Source organism: Phocoena sinus, chromosome 8 (assembly GCF_008692025.1).
Source record: "Phocoena sinus isolate mPhoSin1 chromosome 8, mPhoSin1.pri, whole genome shotgun sequence".
Classification (NCBI taxonomy): Eukaryota; Metazoa; Chordata; class Mammalia; order Artiodactyla; family Phocoenidae; genus Phocoena; species Phocoena sinus.
In genome coordinates this window covers 18,408,370-18,423,327 of record NC_045770.1, presented here as the reverse complement: position 1 = coordinate 18,423,327, position 14,958 = coordinate 18,408,370, and the positions used below count along the sequence as shown (strand labels likewise).

The 14,958-nt window shown below is 39.5% G+C and overlaps 1 protein-coding gene across 10 annotated transcripts in view; it reads right to left on the bottom strand.

Moving 5' to 3' along the window:
* Positions 1-14,958, bottom strand: part of USP28 (ubiquitin specific peptidase 28) — a 56,974-nt gene that overhangs the window by 6,106 nt on the left and 35,910 nt on the right. For 8 of the 10 annotated variants that reach the window (XM_032640429.1, XM_032640435.1, XM_032640428.1 and 5 more), the window contains 7 exons: positions 12,844-12,939; positions 9,666-9,845; positions 7,439-7,656; positions 6,408-6,478; positions 4,776-5,004; positions 2,722-2,916; positions 1,992-2,131 (listed from right to left, as the gene is read on the bottom strand). In XM_032640429.1, the coding sequence (XP_032496320.1) occupies positions 1,992-2,131; positions 2,722-2,916; positions 4,776-5,004; positions 6,408-6,478; positions 7,439-7,656; positions 9,666-9,845; positions 12,844-12,939 (1,129 nt within the window). Of the gene's footprint in view, positions 1-547; positions 644-1,644; positions 1,831-1,991; positions 2,132-2,721; positions 2,917-4,775; positions 5,005-6,407; positions 6,479-7,438; positions 7,657-9,665; positions 9,846-12,843; positions 12,940-14,958 lie in introns of all 10 variants that reach the window. The other 2 variants (XM_032640438.1, XM_032640436.1) reach the window with 2 other exon arrangements.

Sequence of the window (14,958 nt, the reverse complement as noted above, 5' to 3'; positions counted from 1 at the left end):
AACTATGGAATCTGAAAGTTTTTTTCATTTCATAAGGATAAAACTCCTCTGGCACCAAAGACATACTCACAAGAAACTCATCTTCCTCATAAAGTTCTCAGAAAAACAAATATTTAGTTTTAATTGTTTCAGGCATATCCTTGAGTACCAAGGACCTGAAATTTAAAAACTGACATGAATGCAATTTCTTCAAGTACCTTAAATTTTATTCAAGTACCTTAAAAAGCATGGCCTTCATTCTTATATTATGGCCCCCAAATTACAAAGGCAAGGTCCCATTCACAGCTTTATGAACAGATGGCTCCTAAGAACAACAACAAGCCCTGCAGGCCAGGTGTAACACAGAACACCAAAGCCGCGTCAGTGCCAAGAGAGGAGAAGCCATCAGTGCTGTGAGACGGCTGGGTCGTTAGCTGGGCAGGAAAGGAAGTTCTGTGTTTTACTTCGATGAAAACCTTTTAATCCCATTTTTTAGCATGTAAGGAAATTACTGCCCCGTGTTATGATACCTGTGGTATAAGGATGAGAATTCAAAAAACAGAGATACCTTAATAAGCCCTGCTTCAGACCCATCCCGGTCAAAGGTCTGACGGGCTTTAGCTATGGCCAGGATGACCCCTTGCATGGCAGGGCTCAGCATCACCTACCACAAGAGGGCACAAAACAGAGAGAAAAAGGAGAGAAGAAAGGTTCAAAAGAAGACTGTATGAAAGAAAGGTGAACAGACAGCTGCAGGGAAGCATGGCAGCGTGCTCCGTGGCTGGAACCCACTGCGAGGCAACGCTCACACACCGGGTCCTACACACATTCACAGCCCTGGCCCTCTGCACAATGTCAAGACTTTGCCCAAGACAAGCTATTCCTACATATTCTCTCTAATTTAGCCAATGAATAAAGATGTATGTCTAAAAATACCTGCGATGTGGCGCTGCTACAGAATCGAGTTAAATTACAGCTCTCAGAGGGCAAGTGTCTGAGGCGAGAGCTCCAACTGAGCTCTATAATTTGGGTGTATATCCTAAACACACCAGTATTTTGGAGTTTTACTAGGATGAAGAGCACATTTTAAACAGTCTGGAAACTAGGGGATACACAAATAACACTTTACAAAGTGAAACTCTCACAACGATTAAAAAAATGCCCCACAGGAAAAAACAGAAACCTGAGGACAGGATTCCCGACAGTTAGTGTGTGGTGACAACTGTACAGGCGGCAGACAATGAACAACCTGGGATTCTACATCTTCTCCCTAAAGCTTCAGAATTAAAAACACCTTCAAGTCACATCTGTTTTCTTGCTCACTAGACAACCGAAAACTTTATATTTGGAGGAGACACAATGGACTAATGTGACCAAAGACAAAGACTCCTAAAGGCAATTTCTTTGCTCATGATACCAGACAAAAAACTAAATTCTGCCTTTCTGAGCCATCTGGCTCTGCAGCGGCCCTCATAAGGACAGGTCTGGGTAGGTATATACTGGCAGCAGTGCGCAGTGGTAACTGAGATAGGCCCTCTCGCCCATTATTTGCGTCAATGAGAAAACGGTAACTATTGCCAAACACCTCACGCAACTATACTGAGTCACGTGAGAAGGAAATACAAGACTGACGACAGACAGCTAAACCCTGACTCATCTCTGTACCTCCTCATCATATCCATCTGCATCAGATCTAACCAGAATCCTTCCCACACTGGGAATCTCGACTTCAGAGACCTCAGCATTAGGCTGGGCAGCTGACTCTGCGTCATGAGCCTGTGCGGGCTGCTCGGGCTGCTCTGCAAGGTCTGTTTCCGGGGACATGGGCTTCTGGGGTTCAGCTTCCTTAAGCTGTGGCAGCAGAATGGAGAGAAAGAGTAAGAAAAAAACAGAAGAAATAAAGAGGGATTGGTTAAATGCAGCAGGCACAGGATAACAGAAATGCGAGAAACTGTGGCCGTTATTGCCAAGAGCCCACCCCTCCTGCACTTGGGCTTCTAAGCCATTCTCACCTCACTCAACGCTGCTTCCACACCACTCTTCTCGTAGGCACGTGCCGTGTTTGCAATGGCCTGGGCGGTCTGCTCCTTCACGATCACGGCATGCTCGGAGGACAAGCAGCGAGCCCCGTGGGAAGAGGCGACTGAAGACTCTGATAAAGAACCGCACAAAGGAATTAGCATCTGATGAGAAGTAACCTCTAGAACACTCTGTAAACGGCAAGCAGGACTGATACAAAGTTTCATGGGCAAACCTTCTAACAAACCTTTTTAAAAAAACCTAGAATTTCCCCTAGAAACTAGTGCCTAAAAGAAATGGCTATTTTAGCAAGAAGCCACTGACGATGCTGTAAAGTTTAATGTGCTCCTGATGCTGTCATATTTCTTTATGCCAAGAAGCCTTCCTACAAACAACCATCTGTTAGGAAGATCACCTTTGGAGAATAGTTTTCATAAAATCTACCTATTAATCCTACATAGTTTCTCCTGCAACCTGGGAAATAAGCAAAAAACTAAACAGAGTGAAAGTACAGGCAGCTAGTCTTTCTGCTCTTACTTCTGCTCAGCAGAAATGACAGTCTAGAGCCACAGGCTAGGCCGCCAGGTTGTGCAACACCAACTCTATCTGAACTCCAGTGTGCAGACCGTGGCACGGCTCACTCAGATGAAGCGCACGGGACTGGCTATTGGAGTGCAGCATGAATCCCACCAGATCACCGGCATAGATGCCCTTCTCAGGTACCTTGTGATGGAGAGAAATCCTGTGATGCTGAGCTGGTGGAAGACTCCATTTGAGGGATTTTGCAAGACTGCTCTTCTTCCCACTCCTCTACTTCCTGCTCAAACCTCCAGTTATCTTCCTGAATGTAATGCTTCAGTTCAACAGAGAGGGCTTCCACTTCTCCTGACATCTGATCTAATTCATTCGGGGCCGCCTCTGAGGAAGAACAAAGACAGAGTTTAAACGAAGTTCCACCAAGCAAAAGGTCTCAAGGAATCCAAAGGTCCTTTCTAGAAAGAAAGAAAATAAGACACTTTGTCTTTTTTTCTTACTCCTAATGAAAAATACATACACACGTACATAATCCATCTGAAGTACTGACAATATCAGGCCAACAGTCACAGCACCCCAGTAACAGTGCCTGGCATATTAGTAGGTAGGCACATTGAATATTTGTTAAACGAATCAATCGACGATAATGACTAAGGATTTGCAGTAGAGGCCAATCAGTGACAAAGTAGCAAGAACAAACCAAACATTTCTTGGAAATTGAGAAAATCATTAGATCCAATGGATATTTCAAGGTAGACAGTTTTGTCAGTGTAACCAATGCTCCTATTACTGATAAGAATATCCATCTCAAGACGGTTAGAGATGTATTCCAAGACATTTATACCGCCTTAAGTTTCACACAATCAAGTGCTATAAGAAAGCAAACTGATACAAAGGTTAGATGGTCAGTAATACCTGGTTCATTAAAGGCTATGATGAAAAATGGCAAGGATAGCGAGGACATACTAAATCTCATCTCTAACCCTGTGACCAAAACAAAACATAAAAACCTACAGCAGAACAGCACATCCATGTACTGGTTGCTATTAACTAGTCTTTTCACTAAGCAAATGACAGTTTCCACTTTTTGTCTGTTTCTGTAATATAAAAATGAGCCATACGTGTAACAACAAGGCTCCTAGATACCACCAACAGCCTGCACGATTATTTGCACAGTAACTCCCACGAGCAGCTGTTCCTGCTTTCACACTGCAAACATGCAATTATGAAGATCAGTTACCGTTAAGTGATCATTCTCTCCATCGCTTATCCCTCAAGCACACGCTAACAGATCAGAAAGATCATTTGCTGCCCGGACAAAAGGCCTTACGTGTTTCCTTACTTAGGCAACACAGTGAAGTTTGAACACTAAAAGGAGATGCCTTCCATGATCTCAGATGTGAAAGGAAGAAAGAAAGAGAGAGTAATATAAATGGAAAACAGCACAGAACCTGGAATCAGAATATTTACTGGCTCTAAGACTCCAGACAAGTGCAGAACCTCAGCCGGAAAATGTGGGTGATAAGAATTCCTGCCCTGCCTACCGCCCTTTTAGAGTTATACGTTATTAGAGAAATAAAGTTTGAAAGTGTGCAATAGGAGGAAAGTCCCAACATAAATGATAATGATAATTGCTCTTGGCATTAGCAGTAGTAGTATGAGAAGTATGAAACTGTTCAGGCAAACCCACTTGTCACGTCTAGCTATTCTCCAAAGGGTGTAAAAATATGTGTGCAAGAATGTCACTAAAAGAGAAAAAAACTAGAGGCAGCTTAAAGGTCTGTCAATGGGAGGCTGGTTTAACAGATTATATACATATTCCATGCAATGGAATTATTATGCAGTTAAAAAGAATAAGTTGGTTCTATTTATAAAAACATACAGATCACTAAGAAAAACAATTAATGAAAAAGACGCAGAACAGAATGGAAAAATATCCCCTTTGGGGGGAGAAATTGGGTGTGGGAGAGAGATCGATAAATAAACTCTAGCCTCTGCATAGAACACTTCTTGAAGACTACACATGAAACCTAAGAATGGATACTCGTTGGGCTCAAGGACGGAAGGAGGAAAGCAAATTTATTTTTCCTTTTTAGTCTCCTTTATACTATTTGTATTTTTTAAATACATTATTACTTTATAATAAATCTGAGTTAAAATTTTTATTTTAAACTACAAGATTGTTCCCTTCCCTGAGCAGTACAGATTTCCCCCACCCCTGGCTTCTGTTAAGGTGCTTTTACCTGCACTGAAGTGGGGTAGCTTGTCGTTAATGTACATCAGGCAGTAAGCACTAACATTTCTCAGGCCCCCATAGGAATCTCTTTCAAGTTCTTCCCAGGAAGACTCGGTAACAGAGATGTCGTTGTACTTGAGCCAGACTTGTCGGGGCTGATTATAGATATAGGCCCAGTAGTGTCCTGCATTTGCTTGTCCTTCATGAACAAGAACTGCATGCAAACGATAAGGCACCTGCAAATCACAAAGCAATTCCTCTATCAGGTTAATAAGCAAAATAATCTGACAAGACTTAGGTTACTAAAATTCAAAAGTATACCCAACTGTCAGACACCAGAAAACTGCCTGTTTATACATGTGTTTGATGTTAGGTTCACATCAAAACACCTTGCTGATTCAAGATGAACTAACAAAAACACAGCCTTGGAATCTCCTAATTACGTCTTGGTTCCTGAATCTTTAAAATCGGACAATTGAACTAGATGACCTCGTTGAGGCCCCTTTCAACTCTAAACTCCTATGATTATACATCTAAAACGAAAGATAACTGAGACCTATTTATCCCCCGAGTTCCAAATTCAGTTTATCTAAAAACAGAACCACCATGACTACTCATGTTGAGAAGATGTTTACCACACTTGGTACCTACAAGTTTAGCAGCTATCTTGTTCTATGCCTATTTTATTTGTTAACAAAATCTAAGTTAGCATATTTCATTATTAGTCGGTCTCGTGGTCTCTATATTTCTTCTTGCAAGTTATCATCCACTTATCTGTGGGTGAAGACCCTTTTTAACGACATACTTTTTTGTTTCAACATGTGAAAAGCCTTTTTTTCCCCCAATATGGGGAAAATAGAGCAATGCTTAAGTGCCAAGTAAGTACTAGTGAAAGAAAGTCATCCATCGAGCCAAAGTAAACTTACATTAATCAGTACCTTGACATGTTTTTACTGGTGGTGAAATTTTTTAAATAATAGAAAAGAGAAAATGGGGAACAGCCAAGATTTACATGGTGCATTCCTGCTGTGCAACACAACTGTGCCTCCATGCGACCCTAGAAACAGAGCTCTCCTCCCGCGGCCTATGGTTCACACAGAAGCCAGTGGAGGGCATGCCCCTAACTGGAGCCTCTTTCCCCTCTATGCCCAGAATGTTACTCTAAACAAAAACATATGCGGAAACTGAAATTTCTGCCCTGCCTACCTCCCTTTTGGAATTACTAGGGATATAAAGCTTGAAAGCACGCTGCTAAACAAAGGATCACGAAGGATCATGGTACTTTGGAAAGGATGGGGAACCAGTCCCTGGTCAGGTTTCCCCCACTGCACTACTTAAATTAACCATTTTATGAGAAATTTTTATTAATATTTAATGACAAACTTTTCAAATACATGAAAAAAATACCATGTGGCAGAATCAAAACAAATATATTTTAGGTTCTGTTGGTGACAGAAGATACATTGCTTTTTTTTAGCCTAAAATATAGAATAATAGCTATTTCTTTCCTAAAGTTATCTTTATATCTCAGGGAAGTTTCCATTCAGTTTCAAAGAAAACCATCAACTTTTCTTTTTGTATCTACCATTAGCACCATCAGAACATGCCTTGACTACCTTCCCATCAATTTTCATTCTACCTGACGGAGGAGAGGATCACAGTACATCTGCTCAATAGTCTGGGTAGTGCTTGCAATACAGTTCTTTAAATCTGTTAAAAAAAAAGAATACTTAGTTAAAATGATTTCATTACACATCACGCAGGCAGCTTTAGCTCTGCGAAGAGTACTGCTTCTCTGCACCTGGGGTTCTGACCAGTTCAACTTCACTCTATGAACCACGAAGAAGGACGCAGTTTTAAAGTAGGTGGAGCTTTAGGTTACAAAGGCTTTTAGTTTAATATAACTACATTAAGATTTTTAAAAAATCACCTCTTATAATTCACACCAGAATTTCTTAGAGAGAAAACAGTTTCTAGAAAAAGACCTTAATGGGGCACTTGGGTGTAAAATATATGTCCCAGGGACAGGACCTGAAAGGGGAAGGCACAACAAAAGGCAGGGCCAGATTTCTATGAATAAGAACCTGGGAGGAATCTAGATTTGTATTATTTATTTACTGCTCCCTAGATAAAAGGAGAAAGAAGGGGAGGAGGGGAAGTCTGAGCAACAAGACAACGAGGCCAAAGGATTTTCGGAACAGAATGTGAATAATACGATTTTACACTGCGTGCATTACTCACATATTCTTTGCTTCATTAACCTTCAATAAAGCATACTTCATGTAGAAAAGACTTTAAAAGTGGTAATTCAGGAAAACAAAATTCTACGTTTGGGTCAAGTGAAGCCAGAGTTCAGATAAACTATGGGAAAAGAAAATCAGCAGATGCAGAAAATTCTCAGCCAAAGCTAAGTGTCATGAGTGTCCAAGCTACCCAGGATTTCCCAGAAATTTTGAGGAGGGAATCCAGGGGGGGAATCTTTTCATGGTTGTAAAACAGACGTGTGTGACCCAATCTCACAGGGAACAAAAAGTACCAAAGAGGTCACAATCCCCAAAATTCAACAGTATACATGGCAATGGCAGGACATGTACCCAAGGTACCTAACTTCCACATATTCAAACAAACAGAAAAGGCAAAGAGTAACTGGGAAGTATTGAAAGAGCCAACCTTGTATATCTTGTTCAATCTCGCTCCTCCACCTCTGAAGGCAGGTCTTAACAAAGTTTATCTCCTCATCTGTGACCGTTCGAGGAGCTGGGTGTGAGGGCATTTCCATGGAAGATCGGGAAGGTGTAAGTGGCTGATTCGCCACCTTAGACTTGTGTAGAGAACCTTCAGAAGAAAAGGTGCTTTCAGCATCTTGAGACGTGCTCTCTTTCCTTGTACTGAAGGAAGATAAAAAACATGCTCAGATGATGGTTTCCAACATACGCCTTGGCCTAAATTAATGCGCTTTCTAAAGCAAGCTGCTACGTGGGGAAGTACAGCTATAACTTAGTGAGTGTTTACTCTGCAGTTACTGAGCCAAACCTTTCCTTTACATGCATCATCTCATTTAACCCAACTTGCTCATGAGGCAGGTACTAGGACCATCCCTATTTTACCAACTACAAACCTAAGATTTAGAGAAATAAAGCAACGTATCCAAGTTCACCCAGCTAGTAAATGACAGAGAGGGGTTTACACCCAGATCCGCCTGGGTTTAAGAGTCTATGCCTCCTGCTCTCTAACCACTTGCCTTTTCATGAAGAAAGGATGAGAAGGAACATGGAGAAGAGAAGATTGGGACTGGAATAATCAAGGAATCAACTATAGTGTTTCCAAGATGCAACTGACTAAAGTGAGATGGAGAGACAGATGCAGGAACAAAATACACAGAAGAAAAATAGTATCAGCTCAACATCCAACCCACAGGAATGCAAATAGGTGGCCCCCTGGGACAGCACAGGGTGCAGGACTTAAAGGCAGACAATCTCAGCTCTACCAGGCCTTGGCCAAATACCCAAGGAAAAGTTAGTAGCCTCAGGCAAGTAATCTGATACCTCAGCTATGAAATGTGGGATGTTAACTTCTTTACATCGTTGTTGTAAACCAAGAATAAAGTATGTAAAGTAAATGTTAATTTATCTACTAATTAACTAATGCCAAACAAACTGCACAGAGACAAACCAGCAGGAATATAAACTAATCCTGTGACTGTACTTAGGTTTCTGTTTCACACCAAAACTGAAGCATATAAACTTCCTACCTCTGACTTAAAAGCAACCCTCTCTCCCTTTCCCACCTGCCTTTCTCCCGTACACAGAGTAATGGAGAAAACCTCTTTTCCCTAAGGACCCATACATATGGAAAAATAAGCCCAACATAAGCAAACGAGCAGACATCTCAATCTCAGAAAAGATCACACATACACAGAGCACTTTAACATCTAATATAGGCAGTACTATTTTATGTTATTAAACCACTTTTTAAAAATTAAAACCATTTATATTTTACAAAGGACATAAAAACATTCTACAAAAGCCCAAAGAAATACGCATAGGTAGAGTATAAAAGTAAAAGAACCCCCCACCCCTTGCCTCATGCCATCCCCCAGAGATAATCACTCCTACCATTTGGTATGTTCTATCCACATATGCACTTCTGCACAAACATCAATGAATGAGTATTAATACGTGTGTGTGCGGCGGGGGGAGCTGGAAGAATGATTGCTTTGTTTTGTTTTTTTTAACATCAGAGTCTAACCTTTTCTACAGGTTCTAGTGTTTTTGTTAGCCAGGACACACACATCAAATTTGATCCGCGCTGGCCCCAGTGGCTCCTCCAGGCCACAGAGGGTGCTGTACACGGCTGAGCCGCAAGAGAAGCAAGGGCTCACGTGACGTGGCCTCCCTGTCTCTTTACTGGATAAACCCCTCTAGGCTGTCCTCTTCGATTTCGAGCCAGTTCTTTTCCATATCTTAATTTTCTATTTGTGAGTAAGTTCTCCTTCCCTTGACGTTTACTTAGTCATGCACACTTCTTCAGCAAACGAGAAAATGAGATGTTTTAGAAGTTCAGGGGCTGAGGTTTCCTCTGAGGAAGGCCTTTTGTGGCACCTAGCTTACAGCAAGCTCAAAGCAAGCTGGGCCTGCTGGAGAATGAACACTATTCCAAACAGCTCAAAACGCCTCTGAAATAATCCCAACTATCGTGTGGGCAAGACGAAGGCACCGGTGGGAATTATGAAAAATTCACCCAAGTGACAGTTGGCAAAATCCTTCCCTTTAAGACAAAGAGCTCACGGCCTTTGAGCCCTTACGGGGTGAATGTTAATCAGGTGGAAAGATGGTGCACAGTTCAAATTAAACCGAAAAACCCATTACATACTATTTTTAAAACTTGTTTGCATTACCTTTCCTTGGATATCAGGTCAGAAGCCGGGCAGTGCTCAGAAGAAAGTGGTAACGTCATGCGTGCATCACTTTGAGATGCAGAGTTTTCTGAGGCAGGTTTTGTACTAGCAAATTCAATAACATATTTCAACATGTCCGGGAGTGGGAACCGAGCCGGGCCCGAGCCGTACTTCACATACCTAGGAGGCAGAGACAATGGTACTCTACTGCCAAGGCTGCCTTGTATTTTCAGGCTCGCTGACAAAAGATCTGTTATTTTCTGAAGAGTCAATGGAAAGGCTTATTCCTAAATGCCATACAATATTTAATACGTTAATCTATAGAGCAAAAAGTTCTCTAACTACAAAAGTGAAAACTGACAATAACCTAAATTTTTACACCTGGCAAAAAGCATTTAAAATGGGCTCCTAGTCAGAGCCATGCCAGTGATGCTTCCTCTTGATTCATATCACATTTAGGCTCTTGTCATAAAAGTAAATTCTGTTTCTTAGAGCAAAAGGGATATATTATCATTACTCAAATCTGAAAATAATGCTGGTGAACTAGTACCCAACCGTTTCTTCTCTGCTGCCCTTTAGATCAAGTACTCTGCAATTAGGAAAAATGAGAGAGAGAAATCTGGAAATGGGAAGCAGGTATTGACAAAGGTCAGAGATAAGAAAACGCAAATCTTTCTTCTGCCGAGTCCTACGTACCCTATTATTCACATACTCATTCAACAGGCCAGGCCAGGAATAAATTATTGAAGATTTCTTTGGGATTAGTAAATAATAAATGTCAAAACAACTAATTAATTATTTTAATAATACCCAATGTTCTGCCATTACTAGTACACGCTACACTCAGTAAAGAGATTTACTTTAGTGAATTCTACAGCTCACTGCAGAAGACAGTCTAACTGGTACATAATTAAGCTGACTCATTGGTACAGGTACACTATAATCCTGGGATTCCATTTACAAAAGGATAGAGTCACTTCACATTTCTCTAAAGAAAGTGAAAAAAGAAACAGGCATAAAACTAGGAAGAAGGAAAATTGTCTGTTTCTATATCAAAAAGGACATTATGAAATAAAAAAAAATATAATGCGACTCAAAATCAACCACGTTAGAGGGTATGCAGCAAAGACACTTCAGCTACTCTAACTGAAAGGAGAATTAAAATGACTTCTCCTGTGGATCTGCCTGCCACAGAGAGTTACAGCTTTCACTGAAAAGGATATTAAATATGTAAAACTAGAAGAACTTTGAAGAACTATTCCATTCCTTACATTCCTATTTCCTTGGCTTAATTGTAGCTATCAGTTTACCTAAACTCAACTGGTCTTTCAAGATCTACTTTCTCCATGAAGTCTCCCCTCCATATGCCATGCCCCCAAATGCCAAAGGAAGATCTCCCCTCTCTGAACTCCTACAGTACATGAACTAAACCTCTTGTCTATCCCATAGACATGGTTAACATGTCTTCTTAAGCTTTCAGTGTTTGTTGAAAGAAGTTATTAATACAGCACTGGCTTGGACCAAAGGAAACATCTTCTTACTGGCACTGCAGCATTGATAGCCTCATAAGATTCTAAGCCGTTCTTTGACATCTGTAACTCTTCTCAGGTTCGCTGCATTTTAACGTGATACTTCTACAAAATTTCAGGAAAAAATTTTCTCTAAGAAACTTATCTTCAATTTTATGACAATCATTTTTCTGTTCTTCTACTGAATTCCTTTAGACCAACTACTTCACACAATGCAGCACTTGTACTAATTTAGTAGAATCAGAGCAAAAGTAGTTTCAAAAAAGATGTCTACACTGTACACAAGAAATCTTACTTTTAATATTAGAGTACCTTATAGAAGAAATGGTGAACATTTTTATTTTTTTAAACAATAAAAGTAATGCATGCACCTGGTAAGAAAACAATTACAAAAATGTGTAAAACAAACCACAAAAGCCATCCGCCCCCATCTCACTTCTACCACCTAATGGTATCCATTAACAGTGTCTTGTATAGATTCCCAGGATTATGTCACACACAGACAAGCAATTTTTTAAAAAAATTACCCAAGTAAAATTATCTGAAATTTTAAAAGTCACTTTATTTTAAAAAGAAAGTAGTATCATACTATAGAAGATGTTCCGGTACACTATTTTAAAATCTAAATAAGCCAGAATGCCTTGCTGGTTACTGGAAAATTGAGCATTTTTGAGCTATAACGCATCATGTATATCTGGTTGTATAAACACAGAACTTTCCAATCTTACAAAGTATCACTAAAATCTTAAAAGTAAAATATTGCCACAGGTATAAAGTCCCATAAGTCACTTCCAGGAGTATGTGAGGAATCAATCCCCAGCTTAAGTCTATATTTAGACAACTAGATGATGGATCATAATACCTCTTAGATAAGTTCTTCCTAAGTGAGAGAGGGAGCTGGAGAGGGGCACCTATAGGTACAGGGTCTTTCTCGGGCTGGTATGGAAGGTTCTGCCCGTCAGGGAAATTACTGAGCTAGCAATGAAGTGGGCAGAGGTGGGGTGGTAGCAGCAAAAATGCTAAGTAGATAAAGGGGGAAAAGCCACTGACAGTGTACTTATGATTTCTTTCCTGCACATTAAATCAGTGGGCTCTCTTCTACTAGAGAGAAATGACAATGACTCCTTAAGAAGTCACGTGGCGAGTCCACAGAAACAGTCCTTGCAGAACAGGTGAACAAGAAGGGAAAGATCCCTCCACAGGAGAAAGGACTTGGTATGTGTCACAAATACAACCTTCAGTTTGAGTCAGCACCACTCTAGAGAGAACACCATTGTTTTACCTTCCCCACGCACCTCAAAACTGCTTTCCCAAGACAAAGCAATTAGAGTTTTGTGGCAGTCACCTCTCCTGTGTTTGTGAAAAAGACGGCAAGGAGAGCAGAAAAAGTAAAGAGCTGTGAAATCAGAACTTGGGTGCCCTTCAATACACTGCCAATTGTGTGACTTGGGACACTAATGTTCCTTGGGACTACTATTGCACATCTTAAAGACAGTTTCACACTTAGAAACACATTTTTCTTATCTATTTTATAAAATAACACTAGTTAATACTTAAAACTCTGAATTTTTAGATAAAAGCAAATTATCCGATTTGAATATCCTACGCTATCTTTCACATTTCTAAGTACAAAGCTGTCTATGACTTACCTTTCCAGTTTTTGCTGCAGAACTTTTATTTCCTCTTTCAACTTTCGAATACACTCTCTTTTACTTCGAACAAGCTCTTTGCTCCTGTACATGTACCTGAGCAAATAATAATCCCACAAACACAATTTATATTTAAAAACATTAATGACACAAAGTTTCAGCAAACTTGGGATACAAGGAAACTGCCTTAATCAGACAAAGGATATCTATGAAAACACAGAGCTAACATCATATTTAATGGTGAAAGACTGAAAGCTTTCCCCTAGTATCAGGAACAATCCAAGAATGCCCACTCTTGCCTCTTCTATTCAATGTTTTACTGGAGGCATAGCCAGTGCAGTAAGGTTAAAAAAAAGAAGTAAAAGTCATACAGATAGAAAAGGAAGAAGTAAAGCTGCCTTTAGTTGCAGATAACATGATCATCTACATAGGAAAAGTCAAGGAATCTACGAAAATGCATCAGAACTAATAAGTGAATTTCTTAGTAAGGTCAAAAGATGCAAAGTCAATTTAAAAAGAAAGAGGAAAAAAATCTATTGCATTTCTGTATACTTGTAAAGAACAAACAAAAAGTAAAGTTTTTTAAAAAGCCTTATAATAACATCAAAAGCAATAATTATTTAGGGATAAACAATCGGATATGTTCAAGAACTGTACACAAAAAATTATAAATCACTGTTGAGAGAAATTAGCAAAGACTCAAGTAAATGGAGCTATACCATATTCATAGACTGAAGGACTAAAAAATTTTAAGATGTCAATTTCCCCAAATTGACGTATAGGTTCAACACAGTCCCAGTCAAAATCCTAATAGCTATTAGGGGTTTTGACAAGCTGCTTCTAATATTTAGATAGAAATGGATCAGAATAGCCCAAACAATTTTTTAAAAAGAATAGCAAAGTGGGAGGTTTACACTATCTGATGTCAAGATTTACAATAAAATCACAGTAGTCAGGTGGTTTGTGACCACCTAGAAGGGTGGGATAGGGAGGGTGGGAGAGAGGGAGACGCAAGAGGGAAGAGATATGGGAACATATGTATGTATATGTATAACTGATTCACTTTGTTATAAAGCAGAAACTAACACACCATTGTAAAGCAATTATATTCCAATAAAGATGTTTAAAAAAAAAATCACAGTAGTCGAGACAATGTAGCCCTGGCATAAGATTATACAATAGACAGAATAAAACCTCCAGAAAAAGGCCTACAAATACAAGTTCAACTAATTTTTGAAAAATGTACCAAGGTAATTCAATGGGGGAAAAGAGTGTCTTTTCAGCAAATGATGCTGGAATAACTGGACATCCGCATGCCGCCTTACGCAGCCTGCAAAAAAAAATCCCCTTACCTCATACCATATATGAAAATGAACTCTAAATGGGTCATAGACATAAACATAAGAGTTAAAATTACAAAAAAATTTCTGGGAAAATATCAAAGAAAACCTTTGTGACCTTGGGTTGGCATATTTCTTAATTAGAACACAAAAAAACACTAACTATAAAAGGGCACTTGATACATTAGACTTCCTCAAAACCAAAAACCCCTACTCTTCTAAAAATACCAGTAAAGAAATGGAAGAGACAAGTAGAGTTAGAAAATATTTGGATTTGTATCTAAAATATATAAAGAACTCTTACAACTCAGTATGAACACAACCAACCAAATTAAAAAGTGGACAAAAGATATGAACAGACACTTCACCTAAGAAAATATACAAATGACCATTAATTAAGCACATGAAAATATGGTCAACATTGTTAGTTATCAGGGAACTATAAATCAAAAGAAAAATAAAATACTCCTACAAACCCAAGAGAATGGCTAAAACTTAAAAGACCGATAATTCCAAGTATCGTTGAGGATTTGGAGCAAATGTAACTCTCATACACTGCTGATAGGAACGCAAAACTGTACAGCCACTTTAGAAAACAGTTTGGAAATTTCTTATAAAGTTAAAAATATACTTTTCATACAACAGCAATCTCACTCCCAGGTATTTTACCCAGAAGCACTAAAAACCACACCAAGACTTCTTTGTGAAAGTTCACAGCAGCTTTATTCATAATAGCCTAAAACTGGATACATCTGAAATGTCCATCAACTAGTTG